This window comes from Seriola dumerili, unplaced genomic scaffold, assembly GCF_002260705.1.
Source record: "Seriola dumerili isolate Sdu_G_001 unplaced genomic scaffold, Sdu_1.0 BDQW01000442.1, whole genome shotgun sequence".
Classification (NCBI taxonomy): Eukaryota; Metazoa; Chordata; class Actinopteri; order Carangiformes; family Carangidae; genus Seriola; species Seriola dumerili.
The window spans coordinates 1,615,120-1,638,868 of NW_019174697.1; the positions used below are offsets into that span (position 1 = coordinate 1,615,120).

Below are 23,749 nucleotides of genomic sequence, written 5' to 3' on the forward strand. Positions count from 1 at the left end.
TCTCCTAATCCTCCAAATCAACCAGCCTCTTTCTCTGCCCACTCTTACTTATCTGAAGTGTGTCCCAGAGGAGCCAGAGTGGCTCTGGTTCCTCTCCCAGAGAAGCCCAGTCTGAGCTAATCGTCTCTGAGCGAGAGCAAGAGGAGCATGTCTGTAATCCTGTAGGTTTATCAGAAGAGCGTCCTGGCCTGTCCCGACTGATAGATAGGATGGAAAAGCTCCAAGCGAAACCAGGACACAATAGGAAATCATTTACAACAAAGCCTCAATGACAAAGCCACTGACCTTTAACTCTGCAATATTTATCAGCAATAAAGTCATCAATTGAATATTGCAGTTTTATTCGCAACAGTACGTCTACTGCCATTATTCACGCCATCTAGGTTATTTGTTTTGTAATAGGCTACTTAAAGTGGGTGTGCTGTGGTGATCTAAACTACATTACTGCTATAGCATCCAATTTAGGGGGACAAATGAAGCGAAATAAGAGGTGCATGCAGGCACACCATCTAAGATTAGCAATTCAGTAGCTGGGTAATAGCAAGCCCAATTCCAAATCGTGTGAACAGTAATATTCTTGTGGATGTATCTTCAAGAAAGCATGTATTTTTCATACACAAATGTAATATCTTAAGGAGAAGGCCAGTACATTTATATGTATTTTGAAATATTCAATGGCTCCCGCCTCAAGCGTCGACTATTCATCTAGACTAACATAATTCACTATAACAAAATTACCGCTTTCAACTTGCATCATTTATATAGGAACCAGTCCAATGTGTTTTAGCTAAAGATTGACTTACATCATAATGTAAACCTGAGATCCTCCAGTGAAAAGATGGATCTTAATAAAATGAAATCTGACTTAAAAAAAAAAAAAAAAAAAGATTTGCCTAGTGGTTAAGCTTTAAATCCCTTTGCAATAAGAAAAATGTCTAATTTTCCCACAACCACTTTATCATTCATGAATATAATCAAACCATCTCCTCAGCTCCACGTTTGACAGATAGTAACTAATAATATGCAATAACACAAACTATTTGCTGGGTTTAGAAAATTTCATTTACTTGACAATCCTTATTAAGAAGAGGCAAAAAAGGGTGAGGGATATTAGGGTCATACATTGCAAAATGTAGTTATTTCAACAACATACTTCATGGAGAGCGCTCACATGTTCATATATAATAATTGCACTTTATAATTATAGAGACAGTTTGCTATGTAACTCAACAGGCCGACATAAATAAATAGTATTACAGAACCAGTGCAGACACACAAAGATCTATTCAGTCATACATTTCACACCATCAGAGATAATATAGCCCTACAAAGAAGATACATGTAAATGATTCAGGTGGCCTGCTCTCCAACATGGCACTCCATTATACCCAGGTGTTGTGTAACAGTGTCAGAACCCTCAAGAGAAAAAACATTATGTCATTCAAGAAAAAAATGTCAACACAACCTCTTACAATTTTAAATGTTAACAAAAATACAACCAAAGGGCACATCTTGCTTGGCCTGAATGCCACAGTGTTGATTTGGATATGCAACAGTCCTAATATGCTGAGCTGAGCATGACTACATTAAATCAATTAAGATGTTAAATTACATAACTTTGTCTATGACTGCATAACAGAAAATATATATTCACATTTGTACGCAAAAAATGTTTCCCCATACAGTGGCCAGGAGATTTGCATCATATTGCAGAAGCTGGGGCAGGAGTCACTGAAAATAGGACAAAACAAAACGCACAATAAAGCAGCAGACAACCAAAATTTCAGTTCATAATTGAGGGACGTTCCCTCTAAAATAAGAAGCCATTGTATGTAAAAATATACAATATATTCACAAAAACTGTTACCAGAGAGCCTTCCCAGATTCAAGTGTTTTTAGAAGGGTACCAATGATTATTTCAGTCCAGCAAGTGTCCATTTTTTTTTTGTAAAGGCCTACAGAGAAATCACCTGCAAAATAGACAGTTCATGTTTAAAATGGAACGGCAGATTCTGATTGGGTGCTCAGCATCAGTATTAAATGAAGAACAGCAGGCATATTTGATGGCCATTTAAGATATAAAAATAAAACATGAAAAGTCCATAAGATTAACTTATATCTTAAGTCATGATTATCATTTACCTTCAGGCTTGGAAACACAAAGCCTTCTACAAATACAGTACATGCACAAACTAAAAAGGCATGTCTCATTCTCATAGATGTCTGAACTGACGCACTTCCACTGTCTATAATAGGTTTGTCACTCCTGCGTCCTGTTGTGTGCCAGCACCTGGTCTTATCTGTAGACAGGGAGTTGGATGTGGGTTTGCTGGTGGTGCTCCAGCAGCTGAGGCATCCCCATGGCTTCGTACCCACGGCCCAGCATGCGCTCTTTGATGCAGGGAGGGTGGATCTCACTGATGAGGCACTCCAGAGACTGCAGGCTGCTGCTAAGTACTGCAGCGTGGCACAGGCTAGAACTAGGCAGCCCACAACAGAGGTTTTGGTCTTTGCTGTAGGCCTGGGTATGAGGAGGAAGGGGAAGGTGGAGCTGCGGCTGGTGACGCTGAGGGTGGTGGTGGTGGTGGTGGTGGTGGTGGTGGTGTTGATGGCGGTTTGGGTGGAGGTGGGGATGGGAGAGCCCCAGGTCTCTAGGCCTGGCTGCACATGTACCCGTTGCCAGCACCTGAGAAGTATAACAGTCGCTGTTAGGGGTGGCCACAACACTGTCCCAGAGAGGAGCAAAGTACTGTCCGACAGAGAACTCCCCCGGCATGGCAGCGCAGTTCAGAGAGGAGCTGCTGACTCGCTCCTGCCCAGCTCCCACGCTGGGGGGATGCGGTCTGTAAGACAGCTGCGAGGAGCACGCCAAAGGGAGGCAGGTTTCAGGAGACTGGCCAACCCCAGCCTCTGCTGCTCTATGCCCCTGAGCACTGTTACTCACACTGTACATCCTCACTGCTCCCTGCTGATACTGCTGCTGCTGAATCTGATGTTTGTGCTGCCACACCGTGTAGTCTCCTTTCTCTAAGTAACCAGCTTTGGCTATGTCTGCACTCTGTGTCGGTAGCACTGCCCCTGTGAATGCCAGACTGCTCTGGGGCGGCACTCCCAGGACAAAGTCTGAGTCTGAATGTGCCACTGCAGCCACGGCCTGCAGAGATGGGCTGGCTCGAGCCTCTCCCCCCAGCTGCAGGGTCTGGCTGTGGGGAACTCTGCTCATCTGCCTCATCAGGCTTTGAACCTCTGCCAGCTCAGACTGGGGGGCCAGGCTCTGATCTCCGGAGGCCATCCCTGCACTAGAACAAAGCGTCTCAATGGGTACATCAGGCAGCTTACATGCGCTTATATGATAGGCCTTGTGCCCATGTCTGACAGTGTAGCCATTATTCAGAGGATTATTATACGGCGCCACAGAAGCCTGGGAGTTTGCATGTTTAGTCCTCCTGCCCTCTGAGTTTTTCACCACACCTTTGACCACCACAGAGGCTTTGACGATGGCCAACAAGCCCTGATATCCTCCTGAGTACGGGTGTGAATACGGGCTAAAGCGGGGACCTGTGGTGTCTAGGCCGTTGACCGTTTTGTTGAGCTGTTTATGCTGTGGCACCCGGACGTCAGATGGAAAGATTTTGATGGACAGTGGGCTGTTGGCGGTCTTCTGGGCAAAAGCATCCAACTCTGCAGGAGAAGGATACCGAGAAATCATGGAGGCCGGCTCGCCTGAGAAGAAAGCGAACAAAAAGAAGTGATTAGTCCACAAGATGCCCAATGAAACCTTGTATCTTTTGTTTTCTGTTGTTTTGGGTTTTTTTTTTTTTTTTTAAACCTATTTTAGGAAATAAATGGGAGACATCAACTAATTTTATGGAGGGAAACACCTCCAGCACTGCTCGATCAGTGTTTAATGAAATTAATTCAGACTGTTCAACCTAGAATTAGTTTACCCAAGGAAATCAGAAGAAGCGCAGCGGCAACAGGACAGGGGAGAGGAGCTAATTTTACTGCAGCGGCTCCAATGAGAATCATTTGAAGACAGCTGGAGGAGCAAGTGGAAGCTGGATGCAGTAAATCTTTAAAAATCACTAATTGGATCTCACCTTACTAATTGATATTTCAGTAATTTGTTTGAATGCTACAATTCTTCATAGCTGATCCACACTTACTTTTTGGCTGTTTCTCAATAACTCTGTGATCATTCAAGCATCATCAGTTCCTGCCTATAAATTTTTTTTTTTTCCATTTTATGCTTTTATGAACCCGCAGTGAGTTTTCTTTATAAAAAAAAAAAAAAAAAAAAAAAAGCCTGAAGCCTAGATTGTGAAGGAAAAGTTGTTGCTGCTGGAAAAAGAGCAAAGAGTACTGCTGATTGAATTGTGTGTGGGTAAGCTAACGGGGACAAACTAAGATTGGATTTAAACACTATTATTCAAGCAATTTCATGGCTGCTTAACTCCTTGCGACAAAGGAAAAGTGGGAAAGGGGCCCCCATTTAAAAACAATAAATCACCTGTTAGAAATTACCGCCACCTTTCGGAGTGACACTTTTATGGAATTCCTGACATAAAAAGAAAAGGCACCGAAATTAACCTAGATCACAATGTGAGTCAGTGGAAATAATAGCAGGCAAAATAACAAGCTTGTAATCGGCAACAAAAGGGCTAAAAATAAAAAAAACAAAACACTTCATTTCATTTTCAATAACAAAACCAATTCCAGCTATGCAGGGGCGAGGCTCACTTGTTGTTCCCATTTGAAATTGATTTGGGAGTTCATTTCATTTCAGGCCTACAGTGAGCCTCCCGACTGTGAAAATGATTCAATCTACAAGATCCATCTCATGAAAGAAATAAATTGGGTGTTTAAAATGGAGGAAAGAGGTAAGGTGGAGTGTTCAATCCATCCAGAAATCTCCCAGCGGAGTAGAAGGAGCAGCACCATGGTGCCAGGAGCATGAATGAATTCTACAGAGAAATACAACAAAGCAAAACACTGCTTATTATGTATCACAGTGTAGTGCTGCTATAGAAAACAGTGACATCTGGGATGTTGGAGAGGTGTTTATACTGTATACAACATCAAGATGTGAGCTCTGTCTTCTCTAGTTTCCCATAATGCTTCTCACGGAGAAAGAGGTAACAGGAAAAACCAGCTGCAATAACAATTTCTAGCCTTTGGCTAAAAGCTGAAAATCCATGACCATAACTGATAAGTAGAAGAGGAGGTTCATATCCACCTGAATGGGAAGTGATCAATACATCAACACAGATGTACTGATACACCAGCACAAAATTTGTTTTACTTTCTGCCTTGGATAATGTTGCTCAATTAACAAAGATAGATCATTTAGCGAGGCGTTTTAGCCGATCCTTGCTCAGTAAAATGTCAGTGTTAAGCCCTGCAGGCTGCGATTGGCTTGCTGTTCCACAAACATTTCAAACACTTTGAATGCTAACACGTCTTCACAGGGTGTCTGATATTGTTAGTCCAGAGATTACAGCCCTGTCAGAGCCATGGAGACACAACACAGCTGCGCTTCCCACTGTGGCTGCCTTAATGTGGCACTATGGAAACCTCATTAGCAAATAGGCCTTACCCACTCTGCATTCACATATTTATCATCTGAGGGCCACTACTGTGTGACATATGCATTGAAAAAAAAAGGAGGCTCATTTGAGCTGGGTAACAACTACTGGGTAATGTGAAGGTAAAACTGAGATCAGACACGGCATGACAAGCATTAAAGCTGCTCTAAATTACAACCAAAAGGTAATTGTTTCAGTCTTGAGGACTTCATTACCAATCAGTGGCGTTAAACTGCAGTAAACTGTGCACAGCACGTCATGTTTATCAGTCTGTAGTGGCTTTCTGAAAGCATGTGGTAGCAGCAGTAAAAGCACACCTTGAAGTCATTGTTCACAATATTCGCTCATTTCACGGCTGTAAAACACACTCATGTCAAAAAAGGACCTTTAATGTGTAGTTCATTTATTATAATCTGGCACGATGATTGATGAACTTTCCCTCTGAAGGTGCCAGGAAGGCGAAGAGCCTACTTTGTAGAGGCTGATGTCCCAAGCAAACTCTCGACATGAGGGCCCACAGTATCAGATTTTCTCTACACAATCACCGTGGCCAAAAGAATTCACGATAACGATATTATCGTATACCGTATTGTATGGTATTGTATCATATATCTACAAAAGATTTGAAAAAAAAAAAAAAAAGGAGTATGGAGGTGCAACATAACAAAATGTGTGAAGGGGTCTGAATACTTTATGAATGCACTGCACATATAAGTGAAAGTGGTAATTAAATAAATAAAGTATCACCTCTCTGGCGCTCTGCTCGTGTCATTTGCACTTTCCAAAATCAGATCAAGTTTGAACTAAGCTTCAGGTTTGTGCCTTTGTTGTGCATTAGACCATTTAAAAGAGCCGGTGTATTTCAAAACATGTGCATTAGTTGCTTCCAGCTCATTTTGGCCTGTTATCCTGAAAACAAGCAAATAAACAAGTAAAAATGTACAAATGAGGCCAACTCTCTCCTCCACCCTTACTTCTCTGTCGGCTACAGTCATTATATTCAGCCGGGCATTTGGCTCTTTTAAAACCCTGGCATTTTCAACTGCAACACAAAAATGCATGAGCCAGGAAATGAGTAAATATTTTTACCTAGCAGGTGAAATGTCGGAGCTACGAAAAAGCTATGTACTTTTAGCTCAAGAAATGTATGAGTCACTTAATTAGCCTATGTTGCCTTGAGGAGATGAGATTAGTCATGTTGTTCTTCTAGTAGTATATTTATGCAGGCTTAATTTTTAGCACATTGTCAACATGTCAGACAGAAGAAATGTTCTGCATATACCACAGACCAACAGAAAATGCTATAAATTATGTTAATTTTCTTTAATTAATTGTCTTATTCTTTATTTCTATTTAACCTCTCCTCTTCTCTCTAGAATTAAAAAAAAAATCTCCTTCAGATTGTCAACTATACATTTCATTGTGACATGGTTTCCTGTGCTTCTTTACTGTAGTCACAATGAAATTCAGCGGTGCTAAATTATGGCAAGAGATGAAAACAAATATGAGGCCATTCACATGACAACAGGGAAATGGCAGCTACGTGTTGTCAGGTAGGGAATGGCAGAGAGATAATTAGCGGTCTGACCTTAAGCACTTAATCACCCTGAACCTGCAGACTGCACGCCGCTTCGACCCTGACACAGAGCAGAGGCGCAGAGAAAGACGAAAAACAGCACCGAAAAATAACAGCCTTGGCCGAGGCATCGTGCAGTGTTTACACATTTAAATTCTTTGACCCTTTAACATTTGCTTTCAGACAGGTCTGATTGAAGTGGCTTACGTAGGATCAAAAAGCTTGTTTGTATTTTTCATTTTCCTCAAAAATCTGCATAATAACACTGATGTGTGATGCATCTAGAACACTGGCTTGACAAATTTAATGGTCCCACCAGTCAGGCTTGAATGTTTTCTTGGTTAGACGCGGCTCCACACATTAAACATGCTGCTCGACTGTTGTGGCACCATGCTGAGCGAAACTGGCACTCTTTCATAGGAAACACCTAATCCTGATTTCCTCTTTCCATGCAGGAGACTTGCTTGGAAAGAAAAGAGTTGGGGGAGGGTGGGGGCAAATCATAAACTCTCAATCACCACTAGGCATGATAATGTGTATGCATGCGTTTGTGTGTGTGTGTGTGTGTGTGTGTGTGTGTGTGTATTTGTGGCTTAAAGAGATTTTAGAAATGTTAACATAAAAATAATCTGGAGGGATACGACATTGCATTTTTAAATCACATCATGGTGTATATAAATATATTTGTGGTCGTCCATAACCCTGATTCCACCCCCATACAATTCTGCCACTTTAAACTGGCTAATCTTTTTCCCGTGGTCACACTTGAAGCCATTTCCCCCCAGATTAGAGTGGAGCCCTCATTGTTTTGGAGCAGTTTAAGTTAATCGCTAATTTATGGGCAAAACAAGCCCCAGAGGCACGGGCTGAAAACAGGAGCTCATTGCGTTTCCAAAGTCACTGCTTCCAACCGTTACATACCCGGAGGGCCAACATAAGGAACCGATTAGAATGACCACCAGATATGATTCCCACATGAGCTAAAACTAAAAATTCATAAATTTATTCCTTATTAATATCCAAACATACTGGACTAATCTGCCAGCCAAAAATCCCAGAGGTCTTTGATGTTATGCTGGAGACTTGTGGTGAACACTTTTGTGAAATAGCATGTTTACAAGAGTCAAATCCTCAGCAGGAACATGGCACTGAGAGCTGGCAGTTAATTACAGAACAGTGCTTCTCAGCAGGCATAAATACTTGTTTACCACACCAATCATCCCGATATTTAAAATACTCTGGCCTACCTTAATAACCAGGGACTGAGCTCAGCACATTCACAACGCCTTTAAAACCTATGTCCCCGTTACCATGACAACCCCCTCTTTGCACCCAGTTGGCCCAATAAGCCCAGTCATTAGAACCATGTAATTAATTGGCCCTGCCTTCATTCATCTGTTTGAGATGAGCTTGTGCAGTTGACTATCTGCTGGTTAGACAGAGCAATAACTAGCAACTGCTGGCTTCTCCCTCTCCTCAATTCAAGCCACAAATTGAAGATAAAATTATGCTGTGTATTTTTTTTGCATCATTTAAATGATTTTATGTGAATTATAGTCACTGCTGATGGATAACTTCAATCAGTCAATTTCCAACTTCAGCCTGAAGAGATATGCAGCTACCGCAAACATCGGTAATTTATTAAGTTGTTACAGAGTTTCCAAGGTTTAAGAGCGATTTCAGGCGTCCCTGGTTCTGGAAGTAAAAGTCCCATTAATTTTTTTCAGTGATAATTGTAGGTGACTCATGGTTTGGAGCAATTCTGTGGCTTAGATGGATGTAAAGTGCTCCGAGTTGAATTAATACAAAATCTAAACAACTCTAGTAGAAAAAGTAAAAGTATGTGTGCATGAAAATATAAGGTGAGAAGTTGACTATGACTCCCAAGGTGCATTTGAGGAAGAAACATCCAATCACTGGGCTTAGAAAACTGTGACTACAATTTGCAGTTTCAAATCCTCTCACTTTTAGATTCTGGGTCAACTTTGGGATAAATTCGTCAACTACAGCACCGTGTAAAGTTCCCAACTGCAACGACAAAGTGTTTTGAATCGTACCTCTGGCTGGCTTCTTCTCGACCGCAACAATGACCAAAGCTCATGGGTAGTGTAGTATTTAGAGCCATCTGCTATGTCAAACTGATGGACCAAACATGAAAATCCTCAGAAACAAAGCTGAAATAATTAAAACTGGTGGCCATAAAATACACCTAAAGGGTTGTTATATCATCCAAGAGACTCATGTTTCTTTGATGAGTAACATCATATATATATATATATATTGAGTAATATAGAGAAACGCGTTCCAGGCCACCTGACAAATATAAAGGCCAATCACTTTCCATTTAGACCTGGTCTGGTCTGGTCTAAACTCTTGAAAAAAGGGAGCATGCAGTGGTTTATCAGAGCTGTTTACTGAACAGCTGCCTGCTGCTGTTAGAAACAGAGCGTGTGTGACTGGCTACATGAACTATATTGTAAATGTGTCGTAAAAACCAAAACAATGTGCTGAGTAAAGCTAAACAGAGCTGAATGGTAATTCACTGGTTTGACACTGAACGAGTCCTTTCACATTACAGTCATTTGACTCAATGCTGAAATAAGAAATATTGATTATTACAGGTTTGAACGGTGTCATCACCAGTGAGGTGCAGTATCAGCAGCTTTCTTCATATAAGAGTACTTCAATGAAAAGGCATGAATATTTATCTCCTAAGAGGTTAGAAGAAGGTTAGCGGTTAATGCCTTCATGTGGTTTACTCAACCTAACAACCAACAGGACCATCAGATAGAGGTGGATGAAGTGGAAAAAGTAGACAGAGGACATACTGACATCAAAGCATATGCTCTTAAATCTCACAAACACTAACTTCTCTATTCACAACCTTCTTCCGTAAACACACAAAAATACAAATACAGACGCTCATTCACCCTGTTTTCACATGCCTTCCTCCCTCCATGTCAGTAATCTCTACATAAAGGGTGCTCATAAGACAGAGTAACCTCAGGGTTGAACACTTAGTTATGTGTGCTCGAGGAGGCTCTGGCGAATACTCTTTTGCACCAGTGTCACTCCTCATTTGTTTCTGTGCCGCTTGGCCCAGCTTGGGCAAAGTTTCCCCTCTAAAAGCCGGCCCGAGCGCAGGCCGGCAGCGTGGGAAAAAAAGCATTTCCAGCCCCGGCTTTCAAGCTGAGATAGCAGAGAAGAGCACAGCTCTCATTCACTCTCATCACATAATTCCTAACACTCGTTTCTCAGAAATCTTTCACATGGGGTCTGTGTGGCTGAGAGCTTTCATGTCCTGTGCCTTCCATTTATTGATAGCTAAAAATGGAAATGGCTTTCAAAAGCACAGCAGCGACCAAAGACCGTCCCCATTTAACTCGATCCAACGACAACTCATTTAATGAAGAAGCCTGGGCCACACACACTGAGCTCCCATCAGCAGTCTATTCCCTGTGGTTGTGCTTGAAATGTCAGGATTGAGCTGGAGGGTGCTGCACTACGCACAGTCGCAGTACATAAAACTCAAGGGGGGGGGGCGGAAAGGCCCTGCAGGTAAACAGGATGAGAAACGCACCCCTGGTTCTGCCTGAGGCAAACTAGGCCCTTCTGTTCCAATGTTTAGCAGACAAGTGCTCCACTGATTCCCAATTAATATTTAATAACAAAAAAGACAAAGAGGCATTTCACCCAGGGAGAGAGCTGGGAGACGACGAGATGAGATAGGGAGCTCAAGAAGGAAGCAAATTCAGCATTTCAAACTTCACAAGTTGGATACACAGGATTTGGTTTTGAGTAGGCTACATAAGTCTAAAAATAATAATGCACCCACCACCCTTTTTGTCAATTAGCCACACAGTCTGTCACACCACCACACAGGTATTTCCTCCTCATTTGGCAGTTTGGACTGTGTGGTTATTTATACCGTGTGATTTTGTTGGACAACTTTAATGGTTCTTTTAAGTACACGGAGTTCGATGACCTCAGAAACCTCTCAGCATGGCTCCGCCCAGCTTCAACCTGAGAAGAGGTCTAATTATCAGGAATAGGTGAAAACACCTGTGTGTATGTGCAGGTGTTAGATTAACCTGTCACTGAAATCTGACGCTTGCAATAAAATTAGACTGTCTAGCAGCACAGCGCACGACACACAAAATAAGATATCCTCTATGCGAATGAACAGGCCCGTGGAAATGAACGCAACATTTACTGGTAACAGGATCAGTCAGATAAGATAATCCTGACCACTGCCCTGCTGCAGATATGACGTATAGGCTCAGCTAACACTGATAGTCAAATTATGGTGATTCACTCTGAGAAAAATCTGAATGTGCACAATGTTACTGGTCAATATTTGCATACTCTTGCTTTCTCTGAGCCCACAGTCTGAGCCATACCGTTTCACCTCATTTACAATTATCCCTGTTAGCTTCTGCAGTGCAGTAGCTATTCTCGCATGGGTCTAAATTAAACACGTTAAATATACGGGAGCACACGCTCAAAATAATAACAACAACACAGCACACTGCAACACCTATACCAAAAACAAAACCAATCTTTACAGGACCACATATTTTAAGATATCCCATGGGTACATGGATTTATAACAACACACACACACACACACACACACACACACAGCTGAACCATTAAACTATAAGTAATTATGGATCTTCAATATAGCTTCAAACCAGATCCAGCAAAGAAGTATAAGGCATCAGCAGTTTTTTCAAGCAATCGAGAAAAAGGAAACCACAGCAGAATAACATTCATTTGTGGTACTATGATCTCATTATATGAATCTTGACTATCAAGGAAGAAAAAAAAAAAAGTATTTGGACCACTGCACAAATAATATGGATCTAGAGTAACATACATAAAAGAAGAAGAACTTATTCTGTAGACAGATGTTGCATCTAATCCGTTAATTGAAAGGAAATCTAATCGCAAATGTCAATCCAGGTTAGTCCCAAAAATACCCACTCAACCTTTCAGTGAATGCAGAGTAATCAGTCAAAGATGAAGGTCAAACAACACTGACACAGGGAGCTTTCTGCACAAAATGTGAACATCATTAGTAACCCTGTATGGGAGAGTTGATTAACTCTGTAATTTCAGAGGTCCACTTTGACCTGCACGCATTTGCACTGCAGGAGAACACTGATTAGTAGCCCAATTAAAAGGCATCATCATCATCAGGAGGCCCATTATTTTAATTCAAGAAGCTTCACAGCAGCTGAAATCTCAACACACTGCTGGACCCACGTGTCACGGGGATGCCCCATAACCTCTGCGCTAAGTAAGACACAACACACGGTGCTTTGTCCACTTTTATGAATTACCTAGGTGACAAGTGGCTGGTGGTTGTACAGTAAAAAGCGCCAATTAATGTTTGTGGCCTGTTGGTGTTTGACTTATGTTAGTTGTACACTGTGACCATAACACACGTTTGACATCTTTTAGAAAGCCCCACAATAGATACATATATTTAGACATTTTTATTTGATTAATATGATAGGTCTGTGTCTCCCTCACCTCTAGACTGAGCTTGGCTGTCCCCTGGTTCGGACCAAGGAACTGCCAAACCAGACCCAGCCCATTTGGGATCCTTTTATGGTTGGGTTCCTGGGGGAATGTACCACTTGTGGTACAGATGGAGGGAGGCTCTGATGTGTTTGGCAGAAAATGCTGATTTTGAGCATTGTGCTTGTGTTTTTCTACTGTTAATTTATAATATTTGCCTATTGTGTAACAGATAAATCACTATTATAGGTTCATCAATTGTTGTTGTTAATCGTTATTTTCTGGAATAGGAGGAGCTACTAGTGAACATGAGTTCAGAACATGATTTGATTGACTTCTTTTCATCTTTGTCTTTTTTTCCCACTTCCACTGTTTTTCTTCAGTTGTGGCCAAGCTGATCTGCACTGTAAATATGCTGCACCTACTCCACAGTTAAAGGAAAAAACAAACAAACACATGGACACTTTAATGTGCATTTGGAGGTGACAAGGTCAAACTGAACATCACAGAGAAATCCTACCAGTTACTAATATTTTCTTAAACTGGTCTCTGAATCTGTAGAGCGCTTGCACACTCACCTTTGTGGGTGCAGGGCTGCAGTGAAGGTACTGGCAGCAGTAACGGCGGTGGTGGAACATCGAGGCTTTTGGGTGTGCAGGCCAAACGCTGTGACGAGAGGTTCTGCCGTCTCTGGATACAGGCCAGCATGATAGTTCACTAGGGCTGCACACAGCCTGGATAAACCTGCTAGAATAAAGAGAAACAAAAATGCTTTTTACTCTATAACCAATACTTTTAACACCAAATGAAATGCTGATGAAAAAAGACTAAAGGACAGCAGTGCTTTGAGCTAAATGCTAACTATATGCTCGCAATGACAAAACTGCTGGTGTTAAGAAGGTATAACCATGTTTACCATTAGCTAATTGGCACATTAGCACATCAGTTGAGACTGATGGTAAAATCATTAGTTCTGCAGATATAAGCTCATGGACAATAAATCAAAATTATGATATGAATGTCAGTACCCATTATAAAAAAAAAACCAAAAATGTCAACCTCATGTTGGTGCTAAAAGGTTAAGTCAGAAGTCAGTCAGTGGGTTTCATTCTCTGAAGACCATGAATGTCTGTATGAAATCTTATGGCAATCCATCCAGTAGTTTCTGAGATATTTCCATCTGAAAAAGTGGTGGACCAGCTAACAGACCATCATCCATAGAGCGACGACGCTGGCACGGCTCCAAAACCTTTATCCTCACTTGAGAGGAATTGATCCCATACCGGTCCTGTTCTCACATCTTTTGATTTTAAAAGTTTTTCTGATTGCATGGAAAGGACACATAGCTCTGAGGATCACTGGAGAGAAAGTAGATGCTAACTTTAAGTTTGAAAAAAAAAAAAAAAAGTCAAATGATGAGCAATACATTCAAACTCTTGCATCAAACATCAGTTTGATGTTGGAAGAAAACTGCAGGTTTGCACACTACAAAAAAAACCCATAGGAGGCTCTCTCTTCTTTCAAAAACATCTTTTTCCTGTTACTTCAGTAGATTACATATCTTAGAACTCTTCCAACGTCTTGGGTCCTTTTACCATATTAAAATTCAGCAGCCCCACTTTGAACTGCCAAGACTGCGCATTTAAGAAAGTAATATCACTTAATGACGACTCCATCTCCTCCTTCTGCTTAGTTGTTATGATGGTTCTTTCCTGTTATCAACCTTGGTCTGTCGGCTGCAATCACACAGATCATTTACAAGGCCTCCTGTAGCCTCAGGCTGTGTGTTTCAATTTGTAACTAGCCCTGAGACCTGGATTTCTTGTTCCATAAATTTATGGCTGTATTGATCAGCAGAGAAAGCCAAAAGCAGCTCACTCCCTAAAATAGGCTGCGCTGTTTGCAGAGTTAAGTATTGTCAGAGGAAATGAGAGGCTGAGGCTGAAAAAGAAGGCGCCTCTCCACAGCTGTGCTGATTGAGGCAATCATTCTGAGAAGAAAGCCAGGCATTGAGGGAATATTTCAGTGATAATCGCATTTGACATTCTCTTTGATTATCTGAGAGTCAGCAAATCTGAATGCTAGCACTGCAGAACCTAAAAAACCCGGGGCTACTGTAAAATACTTATTACTGTATGTGCATCAGGTATTTTGTAGACCGACAACAAAATATCACAGATGTATAGGTTATTAATAGTTAATAAATCCAACAATTGCAAAGGGAAAGAAACACAGTGGTCTCAATACAGTATGGTGCAATGGTGATAAAAGCCTGCAACACACAGCTGTCAGATCGCCTCTTCTTCTTGTTCAGTTTTTTGGTTCTTTTGGATTTTTGCCTTCATTTCTCCCTCAGGGTCCAAAAGGGGGGCAGCTAAAGCGAGCCAACCGCAGAACAGAGTGTTCAGTGATGAGCTGCAGAAACATGATTACCTTCGTCTCAAAAGGAAGAAGAGACAGAGTGGCTTTCATTTTACTCAGGTGCCAGCCCTCACTCTTCCCTTCCTCATGTACCCGCTCCCCTCCTCCGCTCAACATCTGTCCCTTGGTGACAAGCCCACTTCAAACTGCTCGGCGCAACCTGTCTCATCTGAGCGCACACATCTGAGGAGCTAAAACCCTCAGTATGGTCAGATTCCATTTTGAAAATAATAGCAGTTTCACAACAACCCCTTCCATTACCACACATTTGTCAAGAGGGAGGTGCCGAAAAATGCGGAAAGAACACAAGGGAGAAAAGGTATCTCCAGGGAAATCCCTTCACGAGCAGAAAATGAGACATGAATTGGAATACCTTCCATTACCCCCCTAATTTGCAGCTGGAAGAAAATACATCAAGGAGGTCATTATAATTCAAAGAGAGGCCAGCAGTGGCTTAAAGAAAAAAAAAGTTTCACTGAAAGCAGAAAGGGGAGCTAGATATGATGCATAAAGTGCACGTAATGATGGTTTCTTTCATCCTGCTATCTAAATTTTAAATTTAAAGAGATTTTATGAAAACTTAAGCTTAAAATTGCCTTCTCACTCTTGAGTAGAATTACCCGAAAAAAGGGGAAGAGAGATAAAAGATCAAAGTGATCCCAGAATTCATGATATTATCTGGGCAAAGTTCTCAAGCTATATCAGTTCTCCTGCCCTCCATTTAATGTTCTGCTCAACAAAAAAAAGTTTCTTACAATGTCATATCAGGATCTCGCCCACAACTGTGACTGCTGAAATAATAATCGCACAAACTCCAAAGTCACTGTCAGCAATCTTAAAAATGGCAGTCATTATCACAGTTCAACTCAACCTTCATAAATAAGGTCCAAGAGCTTTTGTGGTGGTCGGTGTTACTCCCCTTCCGAGACGGTTTCCTCCTAAGACATCATGGTAGAGGTTATAAACCAGATGTCGCACTTCTCACACTCACTCCTAAACTCTTGAGTCTTACAAGTTCATTTCTTCAAGGACTTCTGTAACATGCATATTAGGAAAAAAAGGACACAAAGTTTAAGCTGCAAGGACGTCTAATCCTCGCCACTCTCAGGCGACATCCATGCGGCTGATAAGCAGCGTGATGTGGTCCACTGAGGGGCGTGCCAGGGAGATAAAGACCTTGTGCTTTGCAGTCCATCTAACTGTTCCCCCATGGTTTTCTGATAAGGGTGTTTTGGCAGACAAGTTTATTTTTTCAAGCCTCCTCTCTCATCACTGAAAGGATTTAAAATGCCTTGTATTTTCTAATGTCATCTATCCCCCGGATCAGGACAGGGCATTTTCTGAGAAGATAAGGTCAACTGAAGAGCTATAAGGGAAGTGATGGAGAGAATTTTTAATGGTTGCCTCAGTTTAACAGGTTGGTGGCTGAAAACGGATGCTTTTATTGTTCATTTTAATAGCATCTGTTCAATAAAAAAAAAAAATTGCCTTTAGCTAATTTCATTGAAGAAAGTAGTCATCAAACTAGCACCAATCATGTTTATGCTGTAATATGAAGCCTGGATTAAGTTAGATTACACAGAATAAAAAAAACACACTTCTATGTTAAGAAAACTGAAAATAGGCCATGTCTGACTTTGTACCTGTTTGGCTGGACAAAGTGGCAGCACAAGAATAACCATCAAAGCAGGAAAAAGGAACCTAAATTATACAGGGAGTCAGACAAGAGCATCTGTCTGACCTTCTGGAGTATTTTATGACTCTGCTCAGCATCAAGGGTCAGAGTGAAGATAGAAGCAAATTGCAAAAAGAGGCTCCCTCTCAGCAAACATGAAATGCACAGGAAAAAGAAGATACACACTGACTCTGAACACACATTCACCCTGGCACATTCACACATACACAAACACACACACACACGCAGGCAAACACCCCTCCCTACCCGAGCCATCTCAGCTCCTGTTAGCAGTTCTCAGAATCCTCAGTTAATAATTAGATGATAATGAAAAAGGTTTAAGACGAGCACCCTTTTCACTCTCTGGGTGGATTAGCATGTGAGTGCTATGCTAATGTTTCTCCTTCCTTCCACTCAGAAACTGCAGGCGAGCGAGAAAAGGGAAAGAACACAAAAGCAAAGGAGAAGGTTAATTTGGAAGGAAATAAATGATTAACAAAGAGCAAATGGTTATTAGAGAAGAAGAAAAAGCAGTGTCCCTCTTTGAATGAACATGACATGGCCCATGAATAACAATACACTTACTGTATAATTAATTGTATATTATTTATGGCTTCACAATGTCTTCAAGGTAGGCACTGCAGGAACCTGTTAAAGTAATGGAGACCAGACAAGTAGTCTGACATTCAGTGCTGCTGCAGCTGCTGGATTCATCTCTATACACCCCTCCTTACACACACACACACACACACACACACACACACACACACACACACACACACACACACACACACACACACACACACACATGCACCCAACCCCCTCATACATTTTTAATAGAATCTATTACTTCTGGATTAGCCGATAAGAGCTGCCCTGGTTAAATTCTATAATAGTTTGCATAATTGGTATCAGAGCAGCATATAAGAGAGACCCAGATTTCTCTCTTCTCCTTCTCTGTAGAGAAAGAAGAAAAAAGGACATAAAGGTTCACATACAGGATAACCAAACAACCCGGAGCCACTCTGCTCCACGATGCAAGAACACTCAAGGCCTAAGGCTGATAACAATGAGCCTCATTTCCATTGAGATTAGCTCCTGTAAAAGGTATTACAACAGTCTTAAAAAGCGTTTCCTATACAACTTGTGTGCAAGCACAAAATTTATGTAAATACGATCGCTGGGCAATACTCAGACAGATGTCCACAGCATTCAGTTGCATGTAAATCATGCAGCGTTAATGGCTGGGTGTCTGGGGAAAACATTAACATTGCACTTTCTCTCATGCAAAATTTCACATAGCCATCACAAGACTAGTTGTGTTGCAGGGAAAGCTACGGCCACGGACGTCTGAAATCACAGGTTTTCACCTCTATAACAGCAGACCAATCATCCACTGACAATTTTAGGGAGCAGTCTCTCTACCACAGTACCTTCTGGGCTACATATTGCCTCACTATTGCAAAGACACCCACGATAGGGTAAAGTCTACTGCATGTATAAATCAAATATAAACTTGCACATTATTATTGGACTAACTAAATTTTCCTCATGTTCCTCGCAGGCTGTAAATTGCACAGCCGCCTCCCCGCGTTGCATTTCCAATAAAGGAAAACACAGCTTATATCAATGTGTTTTAGGTCTACTGAGCAATGCAATATACGAGCTGTATTGTGAACAACTACGAAACCTACATCAATCAACATTTCATTTCCCACTACATCATCGATTTACCTCCTAAATAAACAGTTATTTGGAAATCCAGACAAACTACATATTAAATATGAAACGTCTTAACTTAGTTTGAGATTGATTTCAACAAAAAGTCAGAAATAACATGAAGACCCCCCCCACCCAACTACCTGCAGAGAAACCCTACAGTCACACACAAAGTTTGTCCCTATCTATCTTTTTTACTCCCACCACCTCATAGTGAAAAAAAATTACATCACCTTCAGTAGAAACAATCTCAAACAGTATTTTCAATAATTTAACATCTAACACTGCAGCAACAAATGATCTGAAATGAATGACAGTCCAACTCCTTGGGATCAGAGCTTGCACCATTAACTTCAGCAGCAGCCACAGCTCCTGGCAGCATGAAGCATTTGCCTATGAGCTTCAGTTTTGACAAACAATTAATCATTTACGCTGGAGTTAATATCGGCCATTTCTGAGAGTCACTCTTTCAAAACAGTATTGGTGTGATGATTAGTGGTTAACCTATCCAATATATCAATGTTTTTATATATAAACAGTATACTGTATATATACACTATATAATCACTGTTTGTTGAATAACTGGCTTTTTTTTTTTTTTTGCTTATGCACATTTTTCTCTGCCCAGCTTTTATCCATGCTACTATGAGAAAATTGTTAAGATACACAAGAGAAAAGAGGTCGTACTCCTGGGGTTTAAACACTGGACTTGTTATTTGGAAAATAGTGATTCAGACTTTTCATATATACAGATGCTGAGCACAAATTTAGCCATTAATCCAAAGCTGCACAATTAAATATTATCTTTGAGAACAGCCTTGTTGTGGAGTAGAAAGCTGACCCAAATCTGCCCTTGCACGTAGACGGTGCCAAGGTAAAAGAAACTCACTGCATGGGGTAAAGTCTGGCCAGTGCCAAGGTAGCATTAGAGGGTAAACAGAGCCTTATCTTATCCTTATCCCAGTATGCACACTGAGACGCACTGTCAAAGAGCTATGGGTATGCTGTCCAGCCTTTAGAAAACCTTGACTTCAAAGATAACAGATGGTGAAAGAGTATAAGCTGCAGGTTTTTGTAGAAAGATAACTTCTCTTTCAAACGAAGCAAATCTATGACTTAAATTTCATGTTGACATCTGTCGGTCAACTCGGGAATGGGCAGACTCATTTCTAGACTTCCAATTTAGGAGAGGAAGACAGATATTAGAAGAAAATTAGTTTATAATACGCAAGCATAAACTCAATCCTACAACCCCCTCTCCTTAAGCCCTGTCGTCTGGTTGTTTAGCGTACTCTCACACTGTTAGGGGTCACCGATTCTTCCTGGTCATTAAAATCTTGAAGCAAACAAAAAAACTCTGTAGGGGAAATGCAGCGTGTATGGCTCTAACGTGGGAGATAACCTAATGATAAGCTCTCTACCAGGCATCACGGAAACATCAAACATCAAATGTTCTAGGGAAGAAAAAAAAAAAAAAAAAAGAAGGTCTTTGATCTCTGGACCAACTAAAGATGTCATCGTCTCACTGCCTTTCTACTCGGGGCAAATGATAATGCATCAATTGCAATTTGGCAGTCTTAATCATTAATTTGAAGTAATGACCGTCATGTAGACAAAATAAAGATTAGAGTTCCAAACAACCCCGTCGGTCCTCTCCCCTCCCCAGTGACCCCAGAGGCCCAGTCCTTAACCCTCCACCCTTGACCTCCGTCTCACTACCCCTTCATCCTATTAGAATGAAAAGACCAATTAGACAGATTTCAAAAGATGGCAGGCTGCCTGTAATTACACATGACATCTCTTAGCAGATAAAAAGGTGATTACAAAGGGTGCACGGGAGAAATTGCTAAGCAACTGAGCCAGTGGCATTATCCCTGTAAGTTGGGAAGAGAGGTTGGGTGCATGTACATTTTCAAAGTCATTTTGCATCATCTTATCATTCAGTCTCCAAACCCCAGACTGACGCACAACAGAAACCTCACTGTACACTTTAACAAGCCTTAAACGTGTAGCAACGGACGACATGGCAGAAAAAGACATGACCTTAATCAGTCCTTGTACTGGCCTGGGTAATGATCATCCAAGAAAAGGTCATTCTCGTGGTGAGCCGTTTCCTCCATTCAGTAATTCAGTAGGCCTGGAGATTGAGCGAGCCTGGGGAAACTTCACAATAAATCAGAGCTCAGCCTTGCTCCTGAGAAAGCAAAGGGAAGCAGGCAGCCAAATGACAAATCCCTTCTCTTCTCGGAGTTGGAATTACTGCTGGGGTGTGATGTGAGATCAGAGGGAAACCCCCATGGGATACCTGCACATTGACTGCTCATGATACTATACAACCCTCTCCAAGAGCTTCAGCCCCCCCCCCCCCCCAATGCAAAGCACATTTCCAGCAAACAGCCAAAACATGAAAATTAGTCATTTAGTAATTATGACTAGTTACAGCTAGTCTATAACAGTCTATAATTGAGGACCACAGCACTGCTAAAGCACAAATGGTGTGTAAAGCATATGAGGTGCAAGCACGCAGCACTGAACAGTGACTGGGTGAAAATAAGACGTTCAAACTGAGTGTGAGAGACAGTTTTATGGATTGAATGTCAAATCAGTATACTTTATGATGAAAAGAAAATGAGACACTAACATTTTTATTATGGCATTGTGGTAAATCAAAGCCCATAATGGCATGATTTTAATATGTTTATAGGAAAGGATAAGAAAGAGAGATATGCCCATTTCTGATCAAAATAAAAAAAATATTAACCCAGGGGAGTTGACATACTTTTCTCTTTTAGTCAGAAAAAAAAGAAGAGGACGATAATAAGACACCAAATTGCAGGCTTTTCTTCTCTCCCTCTGGTGAGAAGCTGTGACATCCCATCTCTCTGGGTAATAAAGGATCTGGCACAAGCAGGAAAAAGCATGCAGAGTAGAATTTCACACCTGGCCAATAATCTATAGGCCCCACTGCTGCGGCTAACCTTCAACCTCGGCTGCCACCGGTGCAGTGAGGTGCAATGATCCCACCTCCGGCTTCTAGACAATAGAAATGGAAACCTTCAGAGGCAGCCCTGAATGACCGATAATATACTTCAAAGCACTTCCCGTTTCCACTGAGCTGCTGACATATAAAGCCCCTTTCAGTGCACGCAGAGCCAGCATCCAACTCACAAATGCAGACAGATGAGACTAGGAGTCGTATCAGCTCACAACAGAACAGTTTGGATAGGAAAAAAAAACATTTAGAAACTACGGATGTTTGTTATGCAAATGTTTCTTGTCCATATAATTACCAAATTAGGCCTACAATTTTCTATATTTAACTGTCAATTATATTTCAAGGAAGATTCTGCCATTAAATGATTCTATGTAGTAGGTATAAATTACACCCCCCCATAGCTGGACTCGGCCCATATAAATACACATTAGGCAATAGCAGGACACTGATATATAGTAAGGGCGAGACGCTCCTATCCATTAGTGCGCACTGGGCATCTTTCACCACTTAAGCGCTGTCGACCTAAAATCAATGCAGGGCGAATCCTGGCATCATGCACTCAAGCATCTTTACAACCACACATCTTCTTCTTTTTTTCTTACTCTGTCATTGTCGTGTAGTCAACACAGCAACCATTAAAAACCCAATTCAGCTGCTTCAACTGCAGAGGAAACAAAACATTTTCTGCGCTGAGAAAGATTTTTTTTTTCCCACGAGCCCCACACAGTGTTCCCCCCTTTCAACATTACGATGGAAATAAGAAACATAATCGATGTCTTACAGAGTTTCGTCTTATCATAAGGCTTGTTTATCTTTGGTTCGCCACGGCTGATTGGTTGTTCTCCTGCTCGGAAGGCGTATTTCCTCTGCAAAAGCAATCTCGCCACTGATTTCGCGATGCGCACTGGAAACCTCCGGAGATATATCCATGGATGAAGCCGGCTCCGTTAGCTGTACTTCCTCAACATATTCAACAACACTCGTGTGGAAGATTATTTCACCGATTGTGTTTTCCGTGCGGCCGCTTGTGTCTCATCTCAGGAGCCGACAAAGCTGTGTGTGCCACACAGAGTGATGTCGGAATGGCAATGAGTCCCCTGCACTGTTGAAACCGGCTCCGGGCCAATCAATCAAGCCTGTATTTGAATATTCCCACGGCTAGGCCAATCGTATGCAAGAGAAGGCGGCCGCTGCGGTGATGCCAAACCCGTCAAAGTAAGCACGTTGCTGTTTCGCGGAAAAATTTAAAGGAGAAGAACATCTGATATATTAACCAGTCTATCATATCAACACAGAACAAATGCAAGTATTTGATCCGTCTTGATTCCTACACGTCTGATCGATTAAACAAGCCACACATCGGCTCTGTGTTTGTGTGTCTGCAGCTCAGCCAATCAGCAGAGCTTGATGAAATCCTAATCGGATAAAGGTGTGCAAGAGCAGAGCTGGAGATAAAACCTGCATCACTTGGGATCAATGATGGAAAAAAAGTATTAAGATCATTTACATAAGTAAAAGTAGTAATAACACATATAAAAATATTTAATTACAAGAATATATATTCTGTGGTCAAAAATATGCAACTATTATCATCAAAATCTTACTTAGAGTATATACATAATTAGGTAATGTTGATAACCCAATGTGTTATATTATCATAAATATTATAGTTTGCTTGCCCCCCCACATGCAGGCCAAGATTGATACTTTAACTGGGTTAGCTGGGTGGTTAATCTATAACAATTCATGATATTCTACAAGTTGATCATACTATGTTTTGCAAATAAAATCTGAATATCTTCAGTCACTCTCAAGCCAAGCTCCCTACGATTTATAATCATCCTGAAATGTAGTGAAGTAGAAGTATAAGGCAGCATAAATTGTACAAAACTGAACTACTTCAGTAAATTAACTGAATTACTCTCCATCACCGAGTGAGAAACAGAGAGAGAGAGGCACCTTAAAATGTAATGCAACCCAGCACAGCTACACTACAAACTGTGGCCTCATAAAATTGCTAAGGCATTTAATCAGCAGCCACAGTCGGCTAAGATCATGCATCTGTCTTTTCAACAGAAGCTTGTTGATACCAACAACTACTAAAAAAAAATTCAACCATCTGTGTAAAAACAGGTTTAACAGGTTTAATGCTACAGTATTACAAACATAGATGAAATTTAAAAAATGTGCAGGAAAACCTTTCCAGTGCAAATGACTAATGTGGCCTGACAAAAAGTAGAGAACTAATTTTA

At 41.2% G+C, this 23,749-nt stretch overlaps 1 protein-coding gene across 1 annotated transcript; it reads right to left on the reverse strand.

Annotated features, from left to right (window-relative positions):
• Positions 1–1,072: 1,072 nt before the first annotated feature.
• LOC111234210 (protein FAM222A-like) lies at positions 1,073–22,553 on the reverse strand. Its single transcript, XM_022762175.1, has 3 exons — positions 22,279–22,553; positions 13,266–13,434; positions 1,073–3,723 (listed from the first exon to the last, which is right to left on the reverse strand). The coding sequence occupies exons 2-3, from the start codon at positions 13,393–13,395 to the stop codon at positions 2,297–2,299; spliced, it is 1,557 nt and encodes a 518-aa protein (XP_022617896.1). The 5' UTR covers positions 13,396–13,434; positions 22,279–22,553; the 3' UTR covers positions 1,073–2,296.
• Between the last annotated feature and the right edge of the window lie 1,196 nt (positions 22,554–23,749).